The following is a 27,634-nucleotide window of genomic DNA, read 5'->3' as shown; positions in this document are numbered from 1 at the left end:
TTTTCCTGTTTATCACTGTAAAGCTGCTTTGAAAAAAATCTGTATTGTATGAAGCACTATATAAATAAAGGTGACTTCACTTTAAAAGCAGTCTTTTACCCACAGAAAATACTAATTCTGTACGTTAGAAAAATCTTGAGTCTGAATTACAGAAATAGAATATTTTTATACCTTTTTAAAACAGTGGTAGTCACTTATCTGATGACTGCATACAGTACATACATATTTTATTCAAAATTACATTAAAAACAAAGTGAAATAATTTTCAAGTGTCCACTGACAAAAGATTAAACCACTATAACACTAAAAAAGCGATTCTTCAGGAAAAATATTCTGTAACATTTGTTACTAAAGAATTGGCTAAAATCTTTTCAATATTTGTAATTACAAAATGATCAAGCCAACATTGAGAAAATCAGGCAAGTTCAAACTTGCATTCAAGCAGCATATTTCATGTTAGCGTTTTCTAATGTTAACTATTTTCAACTGTTTAATTGTTAAAATTAACCAATTTTAGTAAAATAACAATGTAAAAGATTTAAAGATGCATCCCAGATCAATAAAAAAAAGACTAAGAACACAGGTGAATAGCTCAGAACCTTTATTCAGAGGGCAACAAGAGTAAAATATAAAATTTATGGGCTGTTTTTCGTTTCTGTCAGGCGACAGAAATGAATTTCCGAACCATTGTACGGGAGAACAATCCCTAGAGGAAAGGACTCGAGTGGTTTGCAAGATGTCTGAATGGATGAAACCCCCACAGTTCACTCTCCTCCGCCATCAGTGCTCTAGTTCTCATCGCAATGTCTCCAAGTTTTCCTCAATGCTTTTCCTTTTAATTTTTCGCTACATCTCTGCAGTTTTTAAAAAGTAAACAAACAAAAGTCCTTCAAAAAAAATAAAATGGAGCGACCACATCTCATGTTCGGCTTCTTAACATTTACAGTATATATAAATACTTACATAAATATCTTACATGGAAAAACCTAATTCAGAGAAGGAAAAAACAAAAATGGGAAAAAAGCAGAGGAGAACTTTGGAGGAGGGGGATGGGGGAGAACTGATACAGTGTGTGTGTGTGTGTGTATTTCATGTTAGAGTCAGGACAGTGCAGACACAGATCTGGGCGTTTAGATCAGTAACAGTATAAACGGAGCACTCAGTTGGCCCAGTAAGGAGAGCTGCTGTAGTTGGACTTGCCCTGACTCTTCTGCATGCTGTTGGACTGACTGCGTTGCCCCTGCAGAAGACAGAAAGAAAGACAAAAAAACAACATTAACACTTAAAATCATATTTGATATGCACATTTCTAAGGCCTCTAAATGATCAAGATGATCAAAACTTTACTGGAAAAACTTGTACACAATCTTCTACCATGCCCTTTCTCTTCTGATTGATAGTTTATACTTTTTAGCCAGTGAATTGTAAAAACGTCCCTCTTCAGGAAGTGGTACACGTGTTTTTTTTTGCTGTGAAATCTTTAGGCAAGGCAAGTTTATTTATATAGCACATTTCACTGATTCTTATACATTTACTAGACTGAAGCAACTTCGGTTTACTTGCATTTTAGTTTTTAAGTGATGTATGGATAATCGAGTATTAAATATGATGCATCAAGCTTTTGAGGAATGTCTCAATCGTCATAGAATTCCAATGCATTATATATTTTGCCCCCACAATTAAAACTACAGAGCTTTGATCATAAAACTAAACATTTAAATCTAACTAAGACATATTATTAGGAAATATAGAGTGAATACTGATATTTATATGCATTTTATGCAAGTCGTCTGTTATACTTGTATAAAGATCTCACTGATTTATACAAGCTCTAAGAACTTCATCTCACTTTTTGGCCACAAATACCAGCAACTGCACCAGATTGCATATTTTTGCCAAGTTTGGGCCTCTGAATAAAACTGAGGTGCTTTTCCCTGAGTATGAGCATAATATTCTCACTATATCATACTATATGAGCCATAAAAGCCTGATGTATCAACATAAAAAAAATAATAATAAAAAAAAAAAAAAACACGTTTTTTATTTTTGTCTAATGGGTCAATAAACGATTCCATAAAAAAATAAAAAAAACAATTTGGACTATTACTTTATATCTTAGGGGGTTGAGATGCATACCTGAGATAAAACCTTAAAAACTTATTTTTTTGGGAGCATGTTTAGATGATGTACCTGTGTGTCTTGAGCCATGTGGTGGTGCAGTAACTGTGAGGGGGGCTGCTGATGGGGCAGTATATGAAGGAAGGGTGCGGGGGCATATCCAGGGGCACCTGCGGGGTTCAGCGGGCCGCTTCCTCCCAGAGCCGAGGGCAGGCTGAACGCAGGGCCGGCTGCTGTAGGGAAACCCTGCTTGTCAAATGTCTAGAGGGGTCAGAGAAAAGAGATGAATGGCTTTGAAAGGACTCATTGGGTTATTCATTTTAAAAGGTTATTTAAAAACAAAACAAAAATCATGTTAAATGTTATTCGTGTGAAATATTAAAATAAATAAAATGAACTCCCCACCAGCATTTTTGATTATTTTCACCATTTTCATGGCCCCCAGAATATTTTGTTTTATGAATATCTGAACAAGCAATATATCAAAAGAACAGAGCCTCTGCTTTTTAAACAATAAAAAAAGCTGCTTTACTCTAAGCTTAATGCACTTTTTTTATCAACACTTGAAAAGCTTGTCAAAGACTATATCCAGATCGATGATCGAAACATTTATGGAGTAACTCGAGTCCACCAACACCCCCAAAGCTTGCACGGTCCTATCGCCCGTCCTGGGTCGACATTTCATTCAGTAACATTAGGCAGTTTTGATTTATATGCGGTTTAATGTTGATGATTGCATTATTTTACATATGCATCTGTTTACGTATGCTATCACTTGTTTCTGCATCTTCCTCGCACTTATTTTGATCAGGTGATTCAGCACTCTTTCAGAAGATGTCATAGCGCCCCCTACCGTACAGTACAGTTTGGGTTTTTAAAGGGTGTTAAATTAAGGTTAAAATTAAGTAAAATTAAAAAAAGTTATAGGTACCATATAAGTATTTATTTTAAAAAGGGCAGAGGACTGAAGGCAAAATATTTGTGAAAAAAGAAAAAAAACATTTATCAAATCTCAAATTTGAGAAGCAGAGGTCAACTGCCATGATAATAATTTGATTCTATTGATACTTTGCAGTCACGTGATATCTGGCGGGCAACAAACGCGGTTAGTGCATCCAATCGCACAACAACTATCTGGCATGTCGTGTACACCTCAAAACACTGACTTTTGTATATTAAAACTGGCAACGTCCTGGCAAGATCCTTGATTAGTTTACTGCTTTTCGTTGCTAGAGAATGATGGTCTTGCCCGCCAGCCAGTAAAACTGACGTCACGTGCAAAGTATCAATTGGCAGCTAAATAATAAATGTAAAAGTTTAAAAACAGAGATCAAAGTTAAGAGGGAACAAAGACCATTTAAGCTCTGTGGGTCAAACATTTGGAAAAACCAGTCAGAGTTAGTCATAAGCTGTCGTTTCACTGTCTGACTTCTGGAAATGGCTGTCGCAATACATGTCATAGTCGTGATGAACTTTCAATGGCGTGTCTCTAATGATTTAATAAAATGACTCTTGACTTACTGACCATGACCACTCAAACTGAAATCCAATATATTCTGTAATTTGTGCTTCGCTTGTTCTGTTTTCCTTTTAAAGGTGCAGTAAGCGATTTCTGAGAGACATCCCCAACTCAAATGAAACACACCTCCTTCCCTTCATTGTTCCACCACAATATAATGAACATGCTATGTAACACAGGCAACCACTAACAGCTGGCGCATCAGACATCTCACCCAAATAAGGATGAATCAGCTGTGATTCAACAACAACAGCATATCTTTGTTTTGTGAAACAGCAAAATCAACGTTACTCATGTATCGCGCAGAAACAAAGCAACCGCTGTGTCTGTTTTCAGGTCTTCCCGCTCTCTAACGTTTCTCCAGCGCTGGAAAGCGTCTCCGATATCAAGTAGCTCTTGCCTGATCGTAACCCTTCTTTCCAAAATTATTCTTTGACCTTAAATTATTCTTTGACCAAAATTATTCTTTGACCAAGAGCTATCTCTCTTACTACAAATGTCCCGCTCGCTCACTTGCTCTCCTCCCCCATCATGAGTGGATGTGGATTACAACTATGTGCACAAAAGCACCATGTGTTATGAACCTCACATGGGAAGTAGTCAGCCAATCATAAGCAAGCTCATTTACAGACAGAAGTCTTAAAGATACAGCATTAACAAAACAGTCTAATCCATCTTATTTTTAGCTTAAGAGCAGCTGCGCCATTTTTACCTTGAATGTGCGAGGCTTCCAGTGTCAAGTTGTTTTAGTTGTACAAAAACAGCCCATTACGCTGCTTAATGTTGCAAACTACCATGTTATATTTTAATTCATTTTAAATCACAGACACATTGGTTTGTAGTTTTACATTTACTGCACTGTTAGCAGCTACTGAATAAGAAGTCTTGTACTTTTCACAGGAAATAGCTTATTCCCACATTGAAAAATAAGGTGGATATACGAAGAGACACTGAGAGGGTGGAAAATGATCATTAAAAACTAAAATTATGACTGTTTTGGTGCAAGAAGCCTAACAAGTATGTCAAAGTAAACAGTGTTTTTTTTTTATATTCAGGTGTTTTTCCAAGTAGAAATGTGAACCTCACCTGAGTTTTGCCGTACACTGTTCCAGTGAGGTCTGAATTCGCAGATCCAGACAGTCCTGGTGCTAAGAAAAGGTTTGAAATATGTGAATGAAAATATTATATATGACTGTTTATTCAATGCATCTGCAAGCAATTGTTACAATCTGTTTAGTAAGATTTATCGAGTGCTGCAGTGCTTTTTTCTAAGCCAACATGGAAGTTAGCATCACTCAGGTTCTGACGACAAAAGTGCGATACAAACACAAAAAGGCTGTAAAGCCAGACTAGCAAGTAGATAAGTTTTACTGCGTGGCATGATGACGTTTAATTCGCATTTAATTGCACAAAGCCTACATCAGGGGTTTCCAAATTCCAGTCCAGGGTGGCGACAGTTAACAAGTCAACTATCATGATAAAGAGTTAAATAAGATAAAAAGACATTGGCACATTACGTTTATTTTCATATTAAACATCGCAACACACATTTATCATTTAGTTTAGGGCTTTCAAATTTGAAATTAGATTAAGTGAAATTTATAATATTTATATGGATCCATTATACACAAGTATATTAAATAAAAGTATGGAAATTTGTGTTATTTACAGAAGTATATTATGGCATCAAACCGATGCGCAATGACTAATTTCATTAACGTTTAAACAGAAATTTGGCAACCGACTAGTCTAACCCACATTGTTTGGAGAATAACATAGGGCATGATGTGGAATCATTTTGTAAATTATGAATTAAAATGCACTTAAATTTTAGTGTTTTTTTTTTTTCTCTTCCAATTAAAAAAAATAATTAGCATAATTGATTGTCAAAATAACCGTTATTTGCAGCCATAAATCAAACCAATATTGTGAGAGCAAGATCTACCTTTTCCCACGCTGTTGCTGACTCCTTTAGCCTGGGAGCTTCCTCCATATCCTCCTTTCCCATAATCTCCAGCATGAGCCTGGGACAACTCATCAAAAGCTTAGGAGAAAATAAAGAGATTTCAAAAGAAGTGCATTTTCCAACCAAACATTAGGACCCTTAAAGGCCCTACTGGACTGAAGCAAATATACTTTATTATAAATACATTTTAACATGATTTTTCTTTTTTTTCTTTTTTAAAAATCATAAAAATTAATACTTTTGAGAAATGTTTATCTGTACATCATCGCTGTATTTTATATATTTTGCCCCCCTAATAAAAACTGCAGCTTTAATCATACAACTAAGCATTTAAATATCTTGCCAAGACATTATTTGAAGATATAGACAACTGATATGTATATGCATTTTATGCAAGTAGTCTACTATATGGTTATAAGAATAAATTTATATGGTCAAAAGTAAGCTAGCTAGCTTATAGGTCAACTAAATATCAGCAACTGCACCAAATTGCACACTTATGCTCAGTTTGGGGCCTCGGAATAAAAATGAAGGGGTTTCCCTTCTCTAGTATGAACTCCATATTCTTCTATATAGGGCTGTCACTAACATTAATTTTGGTGATTATCGTTTGATTATTTTAAGTGAACAATAGCCTTTAAAATGACTTAAAATACATAATAATGAGGTTCAAATAATAGGTTCAAATGAAGTATTACAAGCAAGTAATCACATGGTTTTATTGAACACTGATAAAATACATAAATTTATAATCTATTTAAACTTTTCTGTAGCTCAAACAGAAGAGCGTTGGCGCTTGCAACACCAAGGTCATGGGTTCGATTCCCAGGGAAAGATAAGAATTTAAAATGTGTACCTTGAAATGCAATGTAAGTCACTTTGGATAAAAGCGTCTGCCAAATGCATAAATGTATTGCATTGTATTATTACAAATGCCTGCATAGGCACCAACGGCCTGATGATTGTTACACTTCAGCATGATCAAATCCTGGTTTAATATTTGCCAAAAAACATTTAACTAAAGTCCACTTAATCTTTTACCACTTCTTCACAATAGAAATGCTACAGCCACTGAAATTTCTTGAACAAGAACATGTGGACATCAAAACAAACACTCAGAGCTAGGATTTAAACGTATTTTTTGAAATCGTGATGAACAAGTTTGCATATTTAGATACATATCGTCGCTGTCCGATGAAAACCGCGTATGTCCATTTTGCCGATTTTGAGATTTTTCGACGGATAGAATGTCCAGGTTCATTTCCGTATACAGTATGCTTCACATATCTAAATGACCAATGAAAAGTTGCGAAATCATGTCATCTGATTTTCACGTATATCCATTTGGTGTCAAAGCTGTCAATCACACCGCGTATCTCCCGCCCTGTGGAGGCATCTCGCCGGTCTAAGCGTGAGGTAAAGTATCAGCAAACGTTTGTTTTTGACCACTGTTCAAGTTTATTATATATTCGCAATATATTCACAACTGTTATTTACCGGTAAATGGTCTACTCTAGACGAAGTAATTGTCACTGTTTATTGTGGAGATGTTAACGCACGGGTCTGTTAACTTAAGCAATACTTTTAAGGTAGGCTATAGTCTATTTTTCTGACTAATAAATTACTGACACAGTAAAGGGTAGATTTAAATAAAGAATAACAAATTTTAAATAAAGAAAAACTAAATTTAAATAAAGAAAAAAACTAAATTTAAAAAAAGAAAAAAACGAAATTTAAATAAAGAAAAATGACATTTAAATAAGGAAAAAACGAAAATTAAATAAAGAAAAACCCGAAATTTAAATAAAGAAAAACGAAATTTAAATAAAGAAAAACGAAATTAAGTTAAATTAAAAACGAGATTAATTTAGATTGATAACGGGTAAAAAGGCTAATAGCCTGTTGGGTCCGTGTACTTTTTCGTTCATTCATTATTCTATTTCGGAATGAAAGATGAAATGTAAAAAAAAGGGTCCAGCTTGTTTTTTTTTGTTTAAAAGAAACAGAAATGGCTGTATTTTTTTGTACATGGCCTACTTTGTTATGATTTTAGTATTATAATGATTAATAAATGCACGCACAATTATCTGTGAACTTGATTTGAAGCCTTTCAACTTGTGTGTGCAAAATGCAGAATTAAATGAATGTGCAGCAATTTGTAAAAATAGAGTCTGTAGGTCTACTATACTGTTGAAAGTATGAAAAGTGAACAGCACGAGTAATAGGATGCACAATTTGAGACGGGTCAGACATGATTTTGAACACTTCATTAAGTTTCGTTTTGTATAAATTGTATCTTAATTTTAATCAATTTTTCATCAACCAATTGCCTGGAGTGGATTTAATAAATAAGAAGCAAATATATAGCAGACAATATATTCATGGAGGCGCCCGCACGGTCACTTGCATTGCACGTTAACTGGAGCGCATCCTCATCCTAACTTAACGAAACTCAGTGTATGCCTCACACTGACATGAGAAAGACATAAAATACACAAAGCTTGAAAAGTCTTTAAACAAAATAATTCAAAACAAAAAGAAAAAGGCTACTCTCTGATTATGTATGATTATATTATAGCCAAGCCTATTTTGTGAATTGTTCATTCCCGGTTGGCACACATTTTGCTGCCCTTACAAAAGTGCCGCTAGGCAATTGCCTAGTTCGCCCATATGGACGCGCCGGCCCTGGGGTCAGCAATGAGTGTATTGATTCATTGTCCCTTCATAGTTTGCAAGAGACATTTAATAAACTGAGACGTAGGCTATTTAATAAACTGAGCGTAGCCTATTCATCCGTCAATATGAAACGTGACTTGGCCATTCTAATTAATGATCGGAAGAACACGTATCGACCACCGTTACTGTAAAATATGCACGTATGTCCATTTAAACTCGATTTTGGTCAAATGTGGATTATATCATTACACTGGCAAGAATATGGTTACATTTAAAGATGCCGTACCAAATATGACAACGCTACGTTCAACTGCTTTTGAAATTACACATTGCGTTAAGCAAACTGAGCTGCTGAGCTCCACGCATGTAAATAACAGTGCAACACTTCGCTATGGATCAAAGTGCATCAAAAATAATATGCATCTCAAATGCACTTTATTAGAAACCCAAACAAACAGCACACGCAAAGACGGAGTTAACTTTGAAACTCACAGTGCATATTTCTTTTAAATGAAACAGCCTTTATGATCTCACAATAGCACTACTCTATGATTTTTAAATGGTTTTAATATATCATGCAGCCTTGCTAAATGGTCTAATAATGCGTTTCGTAGAATCTTGTCCATGGAACGCACTACTTTCAGTATTTTGCTGGTTAATCAACTAGCAGAATTAAATAAATTGCAATTGAGGATATTTTAATCGAGTACTCAAATTTAATTGAGGAATCGTGACAGCCCTGCTTCTATATCATACTGCATCAGCCATAAAAACCTGATGTATAAAGTATTACACTCATCAAAAATCACTAACTTTTAAATATTCTTTTACATTTAGTCATGAGATTCAATAAACTGATTTTTCATATTTCATTGCTTTGCAGGGCTAAAATGACTAACACTTACTTGGGCCATATGTGTGCTGGCTGTATCCAGCCTGGTGCTGGTACTGGCTGGACGGGCCCATATTGTGTTGCTTTGTGGATGCTTGGGGCATGAAGACAGTGGGGCCGTACTGGAAGGCACTGGGCACTCCCGGCATCCCGGGGTAGTAGGGCAGGCTGGTGTAGCCGTAACCTGGAGGCAGAGGGGGGTTGAGGAAGGCCTGGGTCTGACCCTGCTGGGGTTGACCTGGGTTCTGCTGTCCTTGATTTTGAGGGGGAACAGCACTCTGTTGAGACTGTGAGGGTGGCACAGATGAGAGACTGTTGGCAGGGGCTGGGGAGTTTGAGTCGCTGCGGCCAAATTTGGTGGGTTCACCTGTACGAGCAAGACAGAAAAGTGTTTTAGACTGACCAAGTATTGGAATGCAACAACTCGTAGTCCCATCTGCACTAGCATAAAACAATAACGACGATGTCTGCTTACCCGAGTAGGGATTGCTTGCTAATCCTCCATCTCTGCCAGCTAGCGCTGTACCAGGGAAAGTCATGCCATAATAATCCTGCATCGAGAAGAGACCGAAAAACAAACTGAATTCATCCCTGAGAAATAAAAACCTTAAAAGGACAGGTCATCTAAATATAGCCATAATTTAGTCATTTTATCATATTATTTAAAGGGGTCATGATTAGGCTTGCTGCGGTACACAATTACATTACTTGGCACTGTCGTTTTGCTTTTTTATAGACATAAAAACCATTTAGTTCAGTTGGACAACGTGCTACAATTATAAACTGATCCTGAGTGTCATTGATAAATATCTCATCTTGAAAAATGTCCTGCCTCTCCCTGTACACAAAGTACGAGTGATTGTAAATTTGAACGTTAGAGTCAAAAGCAAGTGCGCATTCAAAAGGAATTTCAACACCCCGCATATAGATAGCGGCTCCCTGATGCCTGCAAATTATAGGCCTAAACAGAGTATGGGCGATTTCTAATACAAAAGTGAAAGTGAAAAGAGAGCACTCATTTAAAATAATTTATTAATTAACCTTACTTTTATACTACAACTATTACAAATAATAATAATCATAAAAATAAGTACAAGTATTTGTCATATTGATGTATAATACATTTTTAGCCAAATTGTGCAGCTCAACAAACCTGGAGCATTAAAAGAAAATATTGCCCAAATAGTGAAGCCCTACTTAGCAGTTTATTTTGGGGCAAACTTCTTTTAATAGAAGAAAATGGAGCATTGAGTCAAGTGCTGTGACAGAAACAGTGGACTATGAAATTGTTACCATGGGCAGACGGGACTGCATCATCTGTAGATCTTCATATCCATAGATCGGCTTTAGGGATGAGAAAGTACAGAAAGATCAGACACAGATCAATGCAGTCAAGAACACTTGAACACTTCAACAAAGATAAGCATAACAAAAGTGTATATACATTTTTGCTTCCATCTGAGAGCAGATCAGCTATACACTAACCGGGTAAGCAGGAAGGAGGCCACCAGGACCCATGATATACTGACTGGCCAGCAGCGGCGGTATTCCTTGAGCCAGGTTAGGAGGCGCCTTACCTGATAATATTGAAAAAATTGGGGAAAACAAGATTTTCAGTTAGAACATACGTTTTTAATATTACACCAACCACACACACGATTTACAAAATGACGTGAAATGCTGATAAATTAGTTTTTACATTTACTTTTTTAAATAAAAAAAGGAGTTGTCAACAGCAATCAACCATAAAAATTCTGCTGCAACACATTGATCACACGCAGTGAATGTTTTTGTGTGACTGACCAGAGGTGTTGGAGGGTGTGACGGTGTTCTGCAGCGGAGCAGAACGGACAGCAGAGGGAGCGGGTGGGCCGTTAGCCATGAGGTTCTGGGTTCCTGTGCTCAGGCCATTCATGTTGACCGACGCGCTGGACACAGAGCCAGAGTATGTGGTCAGGTTCACATTCACGTCAGCGCCCATCTGGTTCTGAAAGAAACATTTCAATTCATTTAACATTGATCCAAAACACATCCACAATATAAAGCCCCTCAAATATCACAAAAGAAGCACATTGCTGAAATCAGGACAAATAAGGGAGAGAAGCTCTGGTAAAGGGGGGAATAAAGTGAGGAAACTCAAAAAGTGGAAATGGAAGAGTCTCAAAAGAAACTTACGCTCAAAGAAGAGCTGGTGGGCGCAGAAGATCCGAGAGAGTTGACGCTGCTCACGTGACTGAGAACAAGCAACCACGAGACCATAAGGAGACTGATTTCCTCTCATGAATATTTAATAAAGCTGGAATTCTCATGATGCGATAGTACCTGCTAAGTGATGAAAGAGCTGTGCTGAGGGCAGGCGGTGCTGTTGAAGAGGAGGAAGATGACAAGCCGTTCTCAGTGTGCAGGGCTGTGGATATGGGCTGAGGGGTGCTGGACGGAGCAGCTGCAGATATATCAGGACAAAAATGTCAATTGTGGCTAGTGCTACAAACTCACATGGCAAAGAAAGAACAGGTAAAAATGGAAAATCTTCTAATACAGAACTCAATTACCTTCCTGTGCACTAGACGTCCTCATTTCACTGAATCCATTCTGTAGGGAAACCGATAAACAGATTCAGCTGTAAGCTAAACTAACATTTCACTGTTTGTATGCTGTTATACAAAGAGAAAAACAAAAGGTATTACCATTAATAAATTAAAAATAAATAGTCATACAGGTTTGTAATCAATTTTTGGGTGAACAATTTCTTTAAGAGCATTTAATTTTTCTTCATTTGGGTGAATTTGTTGATACCAGAATTTGGTTTGTTTAATTTGTATGATGCAATTTTCTAAACTTAAATTCCATTCTGCATAGAAACTGGGACTCAAATGGTTTGACCAATGAAACACACACACACAAAAAAAAAAGATTTAAGATATCTATAAAAGATTATAAGAACCCTGTATATAATCAATCCAGCTCTGGTTTCTAGATAGTTCAGTGCAAGCCATCTAATTAAAAGTATGGTCACAGTTCATAAACCAGTGAATGTGCCTTAAAAGTGAAAAGATGAAAAGCGTTTTGGTCATACACTGAGAGGGGTGGTGGCGGATGACTCCACTCTGTTGCCTGAGGAGGGAGCCAAAACAGAAGGAGCAGTAGTGCTCGGTAAACCCAGAGAGGCAGATGGGTAACTGGACTCCATTACTGCTGGAGGCAAGCCACCTAGAGACTCACTAAAAGGAAAAAGAGAAAAAAAGATAACTTGATTAGAACTGCTTTTAAGTCACTTGTTTGTGGAATGTTCTGGGTTTAAATCACTGATCTATACAGAGAACTGGTTTGCTCATGACATCATAAAAAGTGAAGCCACCGCGCCGCCATATTGGTATTCCCTAGAAAACTCACGCGTTCTATTTAATTAATAGGAAATTATATGATTTTACTGAGAATACATTGACTAACGAGACTCTGAAATCTCCCTGTACATTCGCAAACATCCCAAGCATGTAAATGGTTATTTGTTTAAAGTCGGGAAGTGCTCCTGCTTATTAAAAAGTTTTGTTCATATTCATTGCAGTAGTGAACATCAGCTCGGCGGGCGGACGAGACACTTCAGCATGTATTACAAATGTCAAAGTGCGCATTCTGAAATCGGAATATAGATTTAAGCCTTGTAACCTGAAATCGCCTTGTACTGATGCACTTATTTATTGTTGTTACAGTATTGTTTTTATTCATACCGTAGGCTAACTGTAAATGTTTCAACAATTTCATTAACAGCATGCATTTCGAAGCAGTTAATGATTTCAATTAATTAATTCTATACAATAACTATAAACTATTCAACAAATAATTAATATTTATTGTATAGGCTATTCTGCAACTAAACACAGATGTGTTCATGTTTAATATTTCCTCCATAATTATGTACATAAAGAAATACTCGTGTTCGGTCGGTTACCTGTGTCGGAAGTGTGCAGTAGACACACATACGTTAACGATTTCAATATATGACTTATCCTCTCTGAAAAGACAATAAAGTACAGATAACATCTGAAGTAACAAAGGTGCTGTGAACTTAGCAGGTTTCCTCAATATATGCAAACATATTATGGTATTTTTAAGCTTTAGTAGAGTGAAAGTGTTACATACAGCACCTTTAATGTACATATATCGTAAAACTAATCCTGGTGATACTGAGATGCTGCAAATCGGGTGATTTTAGGTCAATGTTTTGGCTATGAGTCAATGATGACCTGTCGGTAGGGAATAGTAAGATGGCGCTCGAACACTTCCGGTGGCTTCACAGCCTGTCTGCAGTTTAGAACGCAATGAGCAATCCAGTCATACAGATCAGTGGTTTTAATTGACTTTGTGGCCATGTGTAAGGTCTAATTCACCCAAAAAGGAAAACACTGTCATTTACTCACCCTCATGTCATTCCAAACCTATGACTTTTGCTCATCTTCAAAACACATGAAGATATTTTTAATGAAACCTGGGAGATGTCACTCCACTGGAAGTCCATTCCACCAAAACCTTTAAGCTTCAAAGAGTTCATAAAGACACTAATCCATATTAACAGAGTTGGTTAATCAGAGTCTCCTGAATGGCTGTTATTTACATATTAACACTGATCAATGCACATACAATGAGCTTCTGTTGACCATATTTGAAGTGCTCTACCATACTTGCTTGACATGCAAAAAATAAACCTCATTGGTTCTCACATATCAAGCAAGCATGTTGAACCTTATTTACCATATTTGATGAGCTCCATGTATGTGCATTGAACAATGTTTATGTGGGAATAAAACCCTAAATTAAATCAGTTCATCAAAGAGATTGGGATCAGAAGTAGGGGGTGGGGGAAAAAAAGTATTCTTAGACGCATCGCGATGCGGACGTGGACGATTCTGAATCGATTCACAAATGTCAAAAATCGATTTTCTAAATGTTTTTTTTTTTTCCTAACAACGTTCATTTCATTTTGGACTATTTTGTATTTTTGTATGAGAGCTGCTTTCTGTATAGTTTAGTTTTCACATCAATACGCTGTAAACAGATCTGTTATACGTACGTTTACTGTACTGCCCTCCAGAGTCAAAGTGTGTATCGGTGCAATGCCAATCACAAACATTTTCATTTCATTTCATTTTCAGTCACAAAAACAAGTTACATTTTGACTGTGCTCTCTGCAGATGTTCATTTACTTTTTTTGTATAAGCTGTTTTTGATTGTGGTATACAGCAACAATTTCAAGTCATAAGTCTTTTAGACTCTTTATTATTTATTTGTGTATAAGAGCAGCTTCGTATGTTACTAATTACTCAGAATATGCATAATTCCACAAGCATTACGTTTGTATGACAGCTGCTGGTACATCATTCTATATTTTTGTATGAAAGCTGTTTGTGATTTTGTTAAAGCAAAATGTTTTTGTTTTTGTCTGAAAGATTATATTGCTCATTGCACATAACAAGAGGATGATGGATAGAAGTCTATTATTTTATGTTAGAGATTCAGGATATGCTGAAGATTGTATTAATTTACTAATTTATTAATTAAGTATACTTAGTTAACTTGCCAAATCACTTCCATTTGTTTTATTAATAAAATATATTGGAAGTCAATTATTTATGGGTGAATATAGATCATTTGCTTTAAAATTACCAAGTAGTAACACACAAAAAAAAGATGCATCGATAATCGTTTTAGCATCGCAGCCCTCTGAATCGGTAATGGAATCGTGAGGTGCCTAGAGATTCCCTGCCCTAATCAGAAGACTCTGATTAAACTGCTTGATTCATGTGTATTTATAAACTTTTTGTACCGTCTTGAAGAGTACTGGTCGAATGGGACAGAAATCTCTCAGGTTTCACTAAAATATTTGAAAAAGTTTGCTTCAAAGATGAACTAAAGTCTTATGTGTTTGGGGCTACGTCTACACTAACACAGATATATTTGAAAACGCATCTTTTTCTCTACGTTTTGACCTACCATCCACACTGAGACACTGTTTTTGTCCTACAAAAACAGAGGTATTTGAAGACGCTCTCCCAAGTGGATATATTTGAAAAAGCCATTTACGCATTGTAGCGTTGAATGTGGAAGCTAGGGCTGCACCGATATGAATTTCTGTCGATAAAGCAAGACGACAATTCTTTATATTTGACAGCCAATAACCAGTGTTGGGGGAAGTTACTTTAAAAGTAACTTTGTTGTGGATGTGCTTATGCGTCCTGTATTACCTCCAACTTATTGTCCCGTCCATTTAAAATTCCTCAAAATTTAGGTAGAAAGTAAATTAATGCCTGGTGGAAAAAAACGCATGTCAAAGCTTTTTACAAATTACACATCCGCAGTACAGGGATGTTTTCAGACATTTCAGTGTGGATGAGCAACTTTTTGAAAATGCTTAAAGTAGCGTGGCGAATATTTTTTTATTTTTACTTTTCAAATGCATCTGGTTTAGTGTAGTTGCAGCCTGGAACAAAATGAGGGCGAGTAGATGACAGTTTTCATTTTTGGGTGAAATATCCCTTTAAGATCTTGTAAACATGCTAATAAGGAAGTGTCACAGATGGTCAGACAGACCTGACGGTGGTGGGCTTGGAGTACAAGCTGCACTGGGTCTGAGGTGCAGCCGCAGGTTCCTGATAGCTACTTTCTGATTGGTCGAGATTCTCCACAGTGGATTCAGATCCAAAATCGAGCGCGCCAAACTGCACGTTCAGCCCGGACACATCAGCAGAGCCTGGCATCTCTACTGCCGAAGAGGGGATCTGGCAACACAACATTAAAAGCCATTAAACTATATGAATGAGGTAAATTCTTTAAAAACTTTAATGGCTGCCAAACTGAATCGCTAATTTTAACATTAATGTTACAAGGCACACACACAATACTATGGGTGTTACGGGTTTACTTTTGTTACCTTAGATGGAGGGGGCGCTCTCCGTCTTTGTGGTCTGAAGTTTCTGGGTTGTGGCGGCTCTGCAGTGATAACGACAGGCTCACAGAAGGGTTTCAGTGTTGGAGAAGGCTCATCATATGGGGGAAGTGGGACGGGGTCTCGGGCCTGAGCCGGCAGGTCCGACTGGAGTGCTGCATTTTGATGCTGGGTCAGATGACTGAGGATGGGAGATGGGTCGGGTTGGGCCTTGAGGTCCACTTAAGACAAAAGATGTGGTCAGTCTTTGTTTTTTGTTTTCAAACTTTCATCGAAAATTTGTGTTCATAATATTAGAGAACATGTTAAGGATGTGTAAAACTACAAAACTATATCGACTACAATGGTCAACGGCATTCAGCTGCATGTGTACATGTAAAGAGCTTTTACATTGTATAAAAAGTATGCATAATACTCACGGTGAGCTGCTGTAACAGGGGTCTCCTTGGGTTCATTCACTGTCATGGATGTGGATTCAATAGGCATCGGAGCAGTGGATTCAACAGATGCAGTGCCATTGCTCAGGGCCCCTGAAATCTGATTGGACAGAGGGGCGATTCGGGGTGTGCTGATTGGCTCAGTTTTCTGCACATCACTGTGGGGAAGCCTGGATCCCGGCATGGTCTAGAAGGAAAAAGAAAGCGTTGTCATTATTCCGAAATTTCAGTAGTCAAAATCAATGTCAGTAAAAATTTCAGTTGTCAATACCAATTTTGATACCAAAGCAAAAACTATGCCAATCAATATACATTGTTTTACTAAGTTTTAAGTTTCATCTTTGTACCAAAGCACTGGTCCTTTTAGACATTTCTTAGAAAATGCTATGTAATAGTGGACACTATACATTGGCACCATATCAGTTATAAGTAATTTTTTTGACCAAGCCCACACTTTTGAATTGTAGCGAATCTTATGTGAATAATTACTAAAATAGCCAGAATAATCTTATAAATCTGTGGTAAAGGTGCAGAGTCAAGTGCTGTATGTGTGCCCGTGTTCTCACCGATGCAGCATGTGCATAAGTGCCAGCAGCAGCAGAAGCGTAGCTGTGTGTGTGGGCTCGGGTGGAGTACTGCTGGGAGTTGGTGAACACCAGGCTCTGAGTGAGCGTATCAAGGGAGGATGGCTCCAATCCAACCAGATCGGAGTCGCCGTCAGCCACCTTAGGCAACAGAGAGCTGAGATCCATCCTGATGAGCAGAGACAAACATTCAGACAACCACAAAAAAGGCCATTACTCTGTGATGCGTTTTTCTTCGGTTCTGATGCTTCCACAACACAGGAAAAGAGGATATTCTAGGGGACTCCACTTATATATGCCTGCTCATTTGTCACGCTTGCTTAGTTGTAAGGATGTGTGCTTCGTTTTATTTTAATCGCAAAACACAAGTCGCAAATTCACGAGACAGGGAGGGGAATCATACCTGAATGCTTGCCAAATATTTTAGAGCACACAGGTAGAGAGATATAGGTCTAAACTTGCTGCTCTTAACTGCTTGTTGAACATTTTATACAGAGATGTTTAAGCACTAGACAAACCACTCTTTATCATGTAGTGATTTAGTGGTCAAGGCAAAAGAAATAGTCAGCATCTTTGGTCAGAAACTCTTCAAATGAAATTTATATAAAATGATACCGAGCCAACAACAGTACAAACAAGTTGTATAGGTAATGAAAAATGTGACTGACAGTAATTACATTGTAATCCTAGGTGTGCTACTTAAAAATGAATAAAATTAGGATTAACCCCTTGAGATGAATCATCTCGTTTTCGAGGGGGTCCATCGATAACAATATACTACTTCAAAATGTTTACAAATCACTTTTCAAACTGACAAATAAAGATGCATTTTGTTAAATAATTCAGATGTGCAGTTAAATGTAATAAGCTGCTCATTTTTAAATATGCTCTTTAAAACTTACATATGGCTTTTCTTTATCAATTTGCATTTTCTTTATAACGCCACTCAATAAGCTGCTCCCATGTGTGACCTGGCCAAAGACTTTTTTTAAGGGATAGTTCCCCCAAAAATGAAAATTCTGTAATTAATGACTCACCCTAACGTCATTCCAAACCCGTAAGACGAAGGTCTTACGGGTTTGGAATGACATTAGGGTGAGTCATTTTTTGCAGGAAATCGTGAAATAGAGAAAAGTTGTTCATTATGGGTTGTTAGAGCTGTGCTGGAATTTATTTTTAAGGAAGTAACATCTATTAAAGGGTATAGCAATATACAGTAAGTAATTAAGATATTTTCCATCTAAACTGGTTTTATCTCTTAAGCCTAGTAGTGAATGTTTTGTGAGTAGTAGGATAATCTCTCACAGCTAGAGAGCCAAAAGTTACAGTGTTCCTTTAGACAAATTAAATGAGCATTTGTCAATTTGAAGAGGGATTTTAAGCCAAAAAATAATTGAATTTATTTGAACTAATAAGTCATTTTTAAATTTTTTATTTTTAAGTGGCACTCCTAGGCCTCCACACATCTGAGCTCTGTGCTGGAAAGTGCTAAAGCACAGGAAGCACTCACCCCTGTCCAGGCTGCATGGGGTTCTTGGAGCCAAGAGCATAGGAAGCAGTGAACACTTTGGTCTCAGATAGCTGATAAATGGAGAAGCGAGCGTTACACATTGACATCACGATCAACTTTTCCAGTTTCATTTTAACACGAGATCACTCACATCTTCATTCCAGTCTTCGGCTGCCCAATCTTCCAGACTGTCCTTCCAGGCTCCTGACAGGACAGCAGAGTTTAGAGAATGTTTTTTTGTTTTTTTTTACAGAGGGTTAAATTATATAAAACTCAGAAACCCTGTTTTATTGCTTGTTCATTTACACAAATTTTGCTTTTTGGTTTGATGACTTGCGCTACATAAATCGGATATGAGATCAGCATTCTGATTTTCAATCAATACAGAGCATGTGGTCTGAAATCAATACCACTAAAAACAGTCTCAACTGACGTCAATGCTATTCTGAAAATGGCTTCAGATATAATTAAGTGAAAAGCTTTAGAGAACCAATTTCCGCTCTATTAAAGATACAGTGTCCAAAATCCAGAACAAGCTGCACTCACCTGCTCCTTCAGTAGTCTCACTTCCAGGATTCCCTGCCTCAGCAGAGCCGGTGCAGTCAGCAGGGTTAAACGTCCTACTAGTCAAAGACAAGCAAACGAAGGAGGGAGAGTGAGAATGACCAAGAATGGGCACAGGTGTTGTTTGATTTTTTTTTTGGGGGGGGTTTTAAAAAACAAGTGTGAACACTCACCCCATTCCCTGAGAGAACCTGCTCATTCCAGCTCCTCGGCCTCTTCCTCGGCCTCCTACACCTGACATGACACATCAGTATGAATACTAATTAGAACAAGTGAAAATATAGTAAATGTAATAAAAGAAATTCAATACAAAATTGCCAATGTTGTCATTTACTTGCCCTTATGTCTTTCCAAGCAAGTGTGACAAATTGTCATTGGTTCTTGTTAGAGATGTGACGGTGATAATATTCTCCCACCGGTTAATCGACTTGGGACAACACCGGTATTACCGGTTTCATCGTGGGGGTGGGGGGTGTTAGAGTGATGTAATTTTTTTTTTACATGGCGTAAATTCATCATTCGTATCGCGTTTGATTGACATACGATCTGACCAATCAAATTCCACCATTTTTGTGCAACAAAGCAGTCAGAAGAGTTATTGATTAACTTCGGTGGATTTGAACTTGGCTTTAACTGAGGCAATCTGTCACAACACATTAAAGAGCCAAAAAACGGTAGGCCTATTTTATTTTTGTTTGACTGACCAAATTTGAAAGTTGAGACTTTGTTTCATATTAAATATTACCTGCTCGGTCCTGTCTTTCAGCACGTTGTCAGTGTCCTCTATTTTTCACTGCTTGAGATCATGTTGAGAACAATAACACCCTATTTGAGGGTATAGGGCACGATTTCGGATTCAACCACAGTGTTTGAAGAGTGGGTTTGTTATTATTCATGAAAAACGCAAAAGACGCGATCTCTTCCCATGCAGTCAAAATTAACGGGAGACCTTTGTTCTTTGATTAACATTAATGACACTCCATCTGACACGCGTCCCATTTTCTCACATATCTCTACATTCATTTATTATGATATTATTTAAATCATTTGCTCTTATGAGGACACTCGACAAAATGGACATTTTGGCATAATTTGTGTGTGTGTTATGTTTTGTTCAAGGCCGAAAAGAGAACTCGATACTGACGCGCGTCTTTTCCGTGTGTGAGTGTGCGTGTGTGTAATAGGCAGGACTTACAGCAGGTCTCTTGTTTTGCTGCGCTTGAATGGTTGAGCGTGATCATACAACGCTAGTCAACAGGTGACAGAAAATACGGACACTGCATAATTGCTTTAAAAAAAAAAAATTTGCGGTGCTGCGGTGGGCAAGTGATGAAACCGGTGTTGCGACTGAACACCGTGTAACACCGGTAACACCGACTATCGTGCCAAGCCTAGTTCTTGTGTACATTTATAAATCATTTTTTTCCTCCTGTACCTCAAAGACATCTACATTCAAACATTCAGATATGATTGGCTAACCACCTTGCAAATAAAATTAGGTCATTTAAGAGACATGACAGCCCCTTCTAATGACTCTTTCCAGTCTTTTTCTTGCTCCCTCCCTTATCTTCCCCTCTCGAGTTGCAGCTGCTTTAAACAACGCTCCGTCACATGAAGTGCCCTACAAACGTTGCTCAGAGTGACACAAATAGCAACACAGGAACAGGCCCCATCCTGCCCAGTCTAAGATACCAGAATGCATACCGTAGACACGTTCTGTCCAAATATCATACACATAATAAGCGTTACACTGTAGACAATTACATATAATAGATTTTCTATTAAGGTTCTCTGTTGAGAAAAATCATTACATTTGGACATTCTCATGGTGAGAAACTGCTGAGAAGACAAAAATATCATTTGGAAGTACGGTAGCCTTTTTGTTTAGCCCTCGACACCCAGAAGGCTTTTTTAAAATTGTTTCTTCGGGAGGAATATCTTGTGATCGACGCAATGGATTATGCTGATTTTGGACTAAATGCTACAATTGATTTTAGTTAGTGCCTGTGGAGTTTTATGTGATGTGACAATGAGGAAATTTTCACAAATTAGTGATGTGACAATGAGGACATTTTCCCACCGGTTAATCGAAGTGTGACAACACTGGTAATACCGTTATCACCGGGGGTGGGGTGGGGGGGTCACTAATTCGATAGCAAAATGTGCACGGCCACTCAGGCATTCATAACGGTGCTGAGCAGAGCAAGCGTTTTCAACTAATTCCTATGGAATTTCGAAAGAAACTGAAACGCTCAGTCTGCTACACGTCTTTCAAATTAGCGCTAATTCGGGGTGGCGATTGCTTGAATTGTGGGTTAATTATTATTCTTAATGAAAAACACAACTAAAAAAACAACTAATCATTTGCAGGATCCGTATTAGCATTAGGTTTAAATCCAAAATATTGCGCTTTGAATCCAAATCTTCCATCATCGTCTTGTCAGTCAGCTAGTGATTCTCGTGATTAATGAAAACTGACTCCTGTTGCTGATCTGTGCAGAGAACCTCGTTCGGCTCACGCTGCATTGAGCAGACACATTCAGTTTTTAATTGTAGTGTCTGTTCTCTAACTGAACTTAATTATTTTTATTACCATCAAAAAAAAATCAAAAAGACGGTGGGGGGTGGTGCCACAGTGGGCAAGTGATGAACACCGGTAACACAGACTATCGCAGCAAACCTAGTTTAAACATGCAGAAAATGATAATTGGGAATGAGGAACCTGGAGGATTTTTCTGAAGAACAGTGCTCAGGACAAACAAGATGAACAACTATCACAAAACATAAAAACTGTTGTTAATCATCCAGGTAACGTGCAATATTGAGACTCAAGGGTATGTAAACTTTAAAACTGGTTCATGTGTGTAAATTCAGTTGTATTGTCTTGTGCACAAAATAATGTCAACATCAGTTATGTGAAGCCGCTTACTCAGCAAAGTACTAAAAACATGAATTTATGATCCCTCTTATTTTTTTAATATAATTAACATCTTGCATATTCTTCAAGGGGTATATAAACTTATGAGCAGAACTGTACTGTCTTACTGACCTCTTTTAAAGAGTAGTGTACTTCTAGTTTTCATATTTGAGTGATACTTTTTATGCAGCTAATCAACTTAAAAACCACTTCAGGGGGCAGCACTGTGTTAGTGAGCAGTAATGTCTTGGAGTGAGTATAATGCTCTGACCTCTCCCTCTTCCTCTTCGCCCACGGTCTCCTCCTCTCTCTCCTGGAGCTGAATCAAACCCGTTCTCTTCCAACCGCCCTGAAAACAACGACAGAAAACAAGAAATGCTCATACAGCTGATATCTAAATCACCAAAACAACATCATGCAAGCCATTAGACACTCTGCCTCAGGCAAAAACACAAATCTATACATGCATGTCAGGATATGTACACACTACTCGCACAGAAACACACCTTCCTGGTTGCGGCTGGCCCCTCGGCCACGTCTGTTTGGACCCGCGCGGCCTCTGCTTTCCCTTTCTCCTCTCTTCTCTCTGCTCTCTGGTGCAATCCCTTCTTTTCCAACACTTTTCTTCTTGCCAACTGTCTCCCATGAGTCCTGTGCCATCAAATTTGCACAGCGTGAGAATATTTCAAAACATAATCAGCACATGGATTTATTAACCTCATATCTGTTTATTAAAGATATGTTGCAGCTTAATCACTAATATGGCAGGCTAGTAAAGTTGGAAAAAAATCCATTACATTTCAGTCTAGTTTTTCTGGTATGATTAATACTTTTACAAAATACAGTGAATCAGAAACGAGTAAAACAGGATGAAGTGTGCACCTTGACAGTGACCTCCTCCAGGAGGAAGTTGATAGCCCTGTTGATGTCTCCATTGCAGTCGTGAAGGGCCACCATACACTCATCCTGATTTTTGCCTGTAACCTCCATGAGCTAGGACACAAACAAAACCAAATGCAATCAAATTCTTGGAGATAAATCAAAATACACAAACTATAAAGAGAACCAAGGATGGGAATCAGGTAAATCAAGCATAAGGATTTTTTATTATTATTCAAGTAGCCTACCATTCATTACAATAAAACTCTGAATGTGCATCTCTGAGCCAGGAAATATACCGATATAATGGGTATCGGTAAAGATAAGTTATTTTTACGGACTCATTAAAAGGAACTGCCTCAAAGAGTGTCATTTTTTATTGCAAATTGGATTACACTGATCAAAGTTGAAGTGCGCAATCAGCACAGACATTGCAACAGAAAAGGAAAAAGTTTTTAATTTATCTTTGAATTATTTTTGCAAAGCCCAGTCTCTCGTGACATTCGATTCAAAATGTAGGGCCCTGTGAAATCTGTTTTATATTTCCCAAAAGCTGTGTTCTCCATTAACATTTTTCTGGATTCAGTTTTAATGGTTTAATTACATTTTAATAATCAAAAACAAGATTTTGGTCATATCTCCTACCGCCGAAATTGAATTAAAGAAACTTTGAATAATGGTTTATTCAACCATTGAATATTTTAATAAAAATATTAAATCATTTTAACAATAATGAAGTGTTTTATTTTTTCTGAAATTCTGTGTTGTTTTTTTCTGTATTCTATGTTTTATGATTTAATCAAATTTATCATCAAAAATAGTGGTTATCAAATGAACACTTAAAACTAAATTTAATTCATATTTTAAGATAAACACTAATTAAATTTGAAAAATTCCTTTCATTTTTGGCAAACAAAGTGCTACACAACAGAGGGTTCCTAAAATTAGAGATGAGACATGGGAAATATATCTATAGAAAGCTTGTAATGTCTACTAAACCAATTCAAATCAAAAACAAATACTCTGATTATGTAAACCGTATTAAAGGTTAATTTCTCTCTCATCGTCAACATCTTAGCAGCTGACACTGACTCTGTGCTTTCACACAGGGCAAGTGTTTGCGTTCATCTTGCATTATCACAAACGTGCACTACAAACTTTTTTTTTTATTAATTTGGTGCTATTATGTGCAGCTGAGTAAACTACACTTGGGTTAACTGTATGTGTTGCATGAAGGCGGCTTTCTGCTGCTTGCAAACAGACTCTTTTGAGGGGACAGTTGCCATTAATTTGCCTCCCTGAATGCACTCACTATGCGCGAATACACACTGCAGGCTAATTCTTGCTCGTACCCAAGGTAAATCCTCAACACCATCATCCCTAACATCTGTTTTATTGAACTAAATGCATCGTAATCGGCTAAAACGCATGCGCAGGTTACTTTACTTCCTGAACAAGTGCGCACTCAAGTCCGTGTTGTTTTCACATTCACACGAATCGCGCAACAGTTTGAGTCCAACCGAACTAAGACCACCTTCTTCAGGTAGAGTCGGGTTTGGTACCTCGGTGCGCACCGGGGTCCCACATGACAGCATTCACATGACCAATTTTCCATGCAAACCGTGCCCCGTTCCGAACTAAACTTCCAGTGTGAAAGCCCCCACAGAAAACACTAGTTTATTAATAAATCAAAATGTCTCCTTGCTATTTTTTGCGACACATTCATAATCATTACTTTTGCCGTCACTTTTGTCAGATTCTACTTTTTGGAAGTATGACCAAGATAATTTTCACCGAAAAATGACGCCTGAACAAGTAACATCCATTTTTGTTCGATCGCTTATCATATCACGTCAAACCGTGCAAATTATACTTTGTTCTCAAATTGTTAATGTTAACAACGTCAGCATTGCGTGACTACATTTAATGCCCTTCCGATATTTATCCTTGTTTTTGCATGGGCCGGTTGCAGTCTTTTTTTCTGTAGCCACTCCAAAGTCTTTTGCATTTCACAACGGGTGAATCTCCAGTTGTCACTGGTGATTGTTGTTTGAACCTTTCTGGATCCGCCATCAAATTGATAAGTTTAATTATATCAAGTGCTGCGAGAAAAGGCAATAAATCTCCACCTCCAACATCCTCACGCAATATAGCCTACTAGCCGGGACACCTTCTTTATGTGTGCAGATGTGACGTAATGACGTAAAGACATGCTCGAATTTCCCGCGGAAATCCACCAGTACCACTGGAATTAAAAACATTAAAGCTTACCGTACAGAATCGAGCTAAGGCAAGCAGATAGTTTTGAACACTGGCTGGTTATGTACTTGCTCAAATTTATTTTGGATAATTTTTAACCCAAAAAAGTTACAGACTGCAGCTTTAAGTAATTAAATTAATATAATGTGTTATTAGTCAACTAATGGCTTAAATTAAATACTAGTCGACTAGAAAAATCTTAGCCCTAGATTTTTTTACCACAGGGCTGCTCATTCCAACTGTGTAGGAAATAGTGTATTTTGGTACAGTGTAGGAAAAATAGACAAGAACCGTTAACAAAAAAAAATTCAGGCCACAATTTTCGTCTGATGTTGCTCACCTGCTGGACTTTGCCCTCAAAATCTGCATCGTTTTTGTCGTAAATCATCTGGGCGAGTCGGATCTGTTCCGCTGTGGCCTAGAGATAAATGACATTCATGATCAAAACAGAGTCATAGGTAGGAACTCGGGCCTGTTCATAATGTCAAACCTCACTGATGGAGGGTGTGTGTTGCTCACCTGTATCTGTTTCTGTGGCTGTGAGGTGTGTGTGGTTTGTTGTAGGGCTCTGTCCCGATTGCCCCTGGCAGCATCAGTGACCACTGAAGTCATCATAAACAGTATATACAAAATAATGTATGTACAAAATAGAAAATTCTGGAGGAGAGGAGGAAACGGAGACATGATATTACACACACAAGACTATAAAAAAGTATTCCCAAGATGTTTGTGTAAGAAAAGGTTAGTGACAGGTGCAGCGGGCCTGTGGCTAGTTTAACTCTTAGCTCTGTGCTTCCCATGTAAGACTATCACTCCCCTATCTGCCCAGCACTTAAATATAGCCATGCAAACATAGTCTGGACTGGTGTCCACTTACACACCCACCTTAACCCCACTCCTGAAAAAATAAAACACGCCTGCAACAACATATAAACAGCACATCAATCTTAAAGGGACAGGTCACCTAAAACTAAAAGTCAGTCATAAGGGTTTGAAACAATATAACGGTATACAAAATATAATATTTTTGTGGGTTTATCTCTTTAACAATGACTGAATTTCAAAACCTACCGAGTCGCCTAATTAGATCGCACACTTCGGCAAACCGAACGCGCAGTTCGGCCAAAAACGCAGTATATGTAACGTAACGTTAGGGGGATTGATGAGATTAGAACGAAAACATCTTTGCTAATGGCCGACTAAAATTAATCGCGGTAACGGTTTATAACCGTCGCAATCATCATGTATATCAACCTTAACGACGGACTAAAACAACACAGATTGGACCAGCAACCGTGAAATGGCCCTTAGTAACAGACACACGAACTCGTGCGAGTGATCATATTATTTTAGTATGTGTTCGCTCAATTAAAAGCCACAATTGCGTCATGTTAACAGTCAGTTTGGCTACGGTTAGAATAGACGGGATTTCAAAAACAAGCAGATGCTAACAGGCTCGGCTAACTGTTTGGGCTGCACCACGCCGCGCCGCTGCTAATGCTACGAACAACCGACAACAAAACGTCAGCTTATCTTCCACTAATAATGAGGCAAAATCAAGTAATGTAAACCCTTAATCACTGGCAAGATAAAAACATATGCTCTTTTTACAAGTCGACGGTAATGGGTTTGCTTTCGCTTTTTCGGAACCACAGACATACCCTCTCCGCTCCCTCAAACGCTGTGTGTTTTTACCTGCCCACCGACCGCACGCGCTTCCCTACAAACAGCAGCGTGAAGCTCGCAACGAGGAACAAATATGTTTTTCAATATAAAAGCCCAGACGACATTACTCAAATAAAAGTCCCGAGCCGTGCAGCACAGAATGACGGAATCCACAAGGCTTTGTAGATAAATGTAAATATAGTACATATATATGCGAGTAAATATAGCTAAAAGAAAGTCGTTTGGATGTTATAGGTCCCTTTCAAATGAGTGTGAAGTTGTCATTTGCAGCTCAAAGTTTTGTCCATAAGTATTTATCTTAAAACTATGTTGTCAGTGCACTACAAATAAGCTGGTTCTGTCTTTATTTTGTAATTAAAACTTATAGCAGAATATCCTAAGAGTCCTAAGAGATTTGGGTTACACTTTACAATAAGGTCTCATTAGTTAACATTAGTTATTGTTTTAACTAACTTGAACTAACAATGAGCAATGCGTTTGTTACAATATTTATTAATCTTTTTTAATGTTAGTTAATACAAAATTCTGCTGTTCATTGATTGTTCAAATTAGTTATCAGTGCATTAACTAATGTTAACATACAACATTTGATAATAATGTACAAGTAAATGTTGAAATTAACATTAACTATACAATTAATAAATGTGGTAAAAGTATTGTTGATTCTTAATTCATGTTAATGAAAAC

At 37.6% G+C, this 27,634-nt stretch overlaps 1 protein-coding gene across 4 annotated transcripts; it reads right to left on the bottom strand.

Annotated features, from left to right (window-relative positions):
• Positions 1–586: 586 nt before the first annotated feature.
• Positions 587–27,020, bottom strand: ubap2b (ubiquitin associated protein 2b). Of its 4 annotated transcripts, none has more exons than XM_084138543.1 (27): positions 26,957–27,020; positions 25,781–25,918; positions 25,602–25,679; positions 23,006–23,116; positions 22,630–22,774; positions 22,395–22,472; positions 19,380–19,440; positions 19,189–19,265; positions 18,794–18,846; positions 18,643–18,713; positions 17,115–17,301; positions 16,531–16,735; positions 16,097–16,332; positions 15,757–15,944; positions 12,248–12,392; positions 11,724–11,763; positions 11,494–11,614; positions 11,347–11,404; positions 10,975–11,158; positions 10,657–10,748; positions 10,465–10,515; positions 9,647–9,722; positions 9,185–9,538; positions 5,583–5,681; positions 4,724–4,785; positions 2,191–2,379; positions 587–1,240 (listed from the first exon to the last, which is right to left on the bottom strand). In XM_084138543.1, the coding sequence occupies exons 2-27, from the start codon at positions 25,874–25,876 to the stop codon at positions 1,160–1,162; spliced, it is 3,138 nt and encodes a 1,045-aa protein (XP_083994669.1). In that variant the 5' UTR covers positions 25,877–25,918; positions 26,957–27,020; the 3' UTR covers positions 587–1,159. The 4 variants fall into 4 exon arrangements, with proteins under 4 accessions (XP_083994669.1, XP_083994671.1, XP_083994668.1 ...); XM_084138545.1 differs by having other exon boundaries at positions 19,189–19,262; XM_084138542.1 differs by having other exon boundaries at positions 26,923–27,003.
• Positions 27,021–27,634: the final 614 nt, after the last annotated feature.

The sequence above is a fragment of the Abramis brama genome (genome assembly GCF_963993115.1).
Source record: "Abramis brama genome assembly, chromosome: 16".
Taxonomy (NCBI): Eukaryota; Metazoa; Chordata; class Actinopteri; order Cypriniformes; family Leuciscidae; genus Abramis; species Abramis brama.
This window is presented reverse-complemented; position numbering and strand designations above follow the sequence as displayed.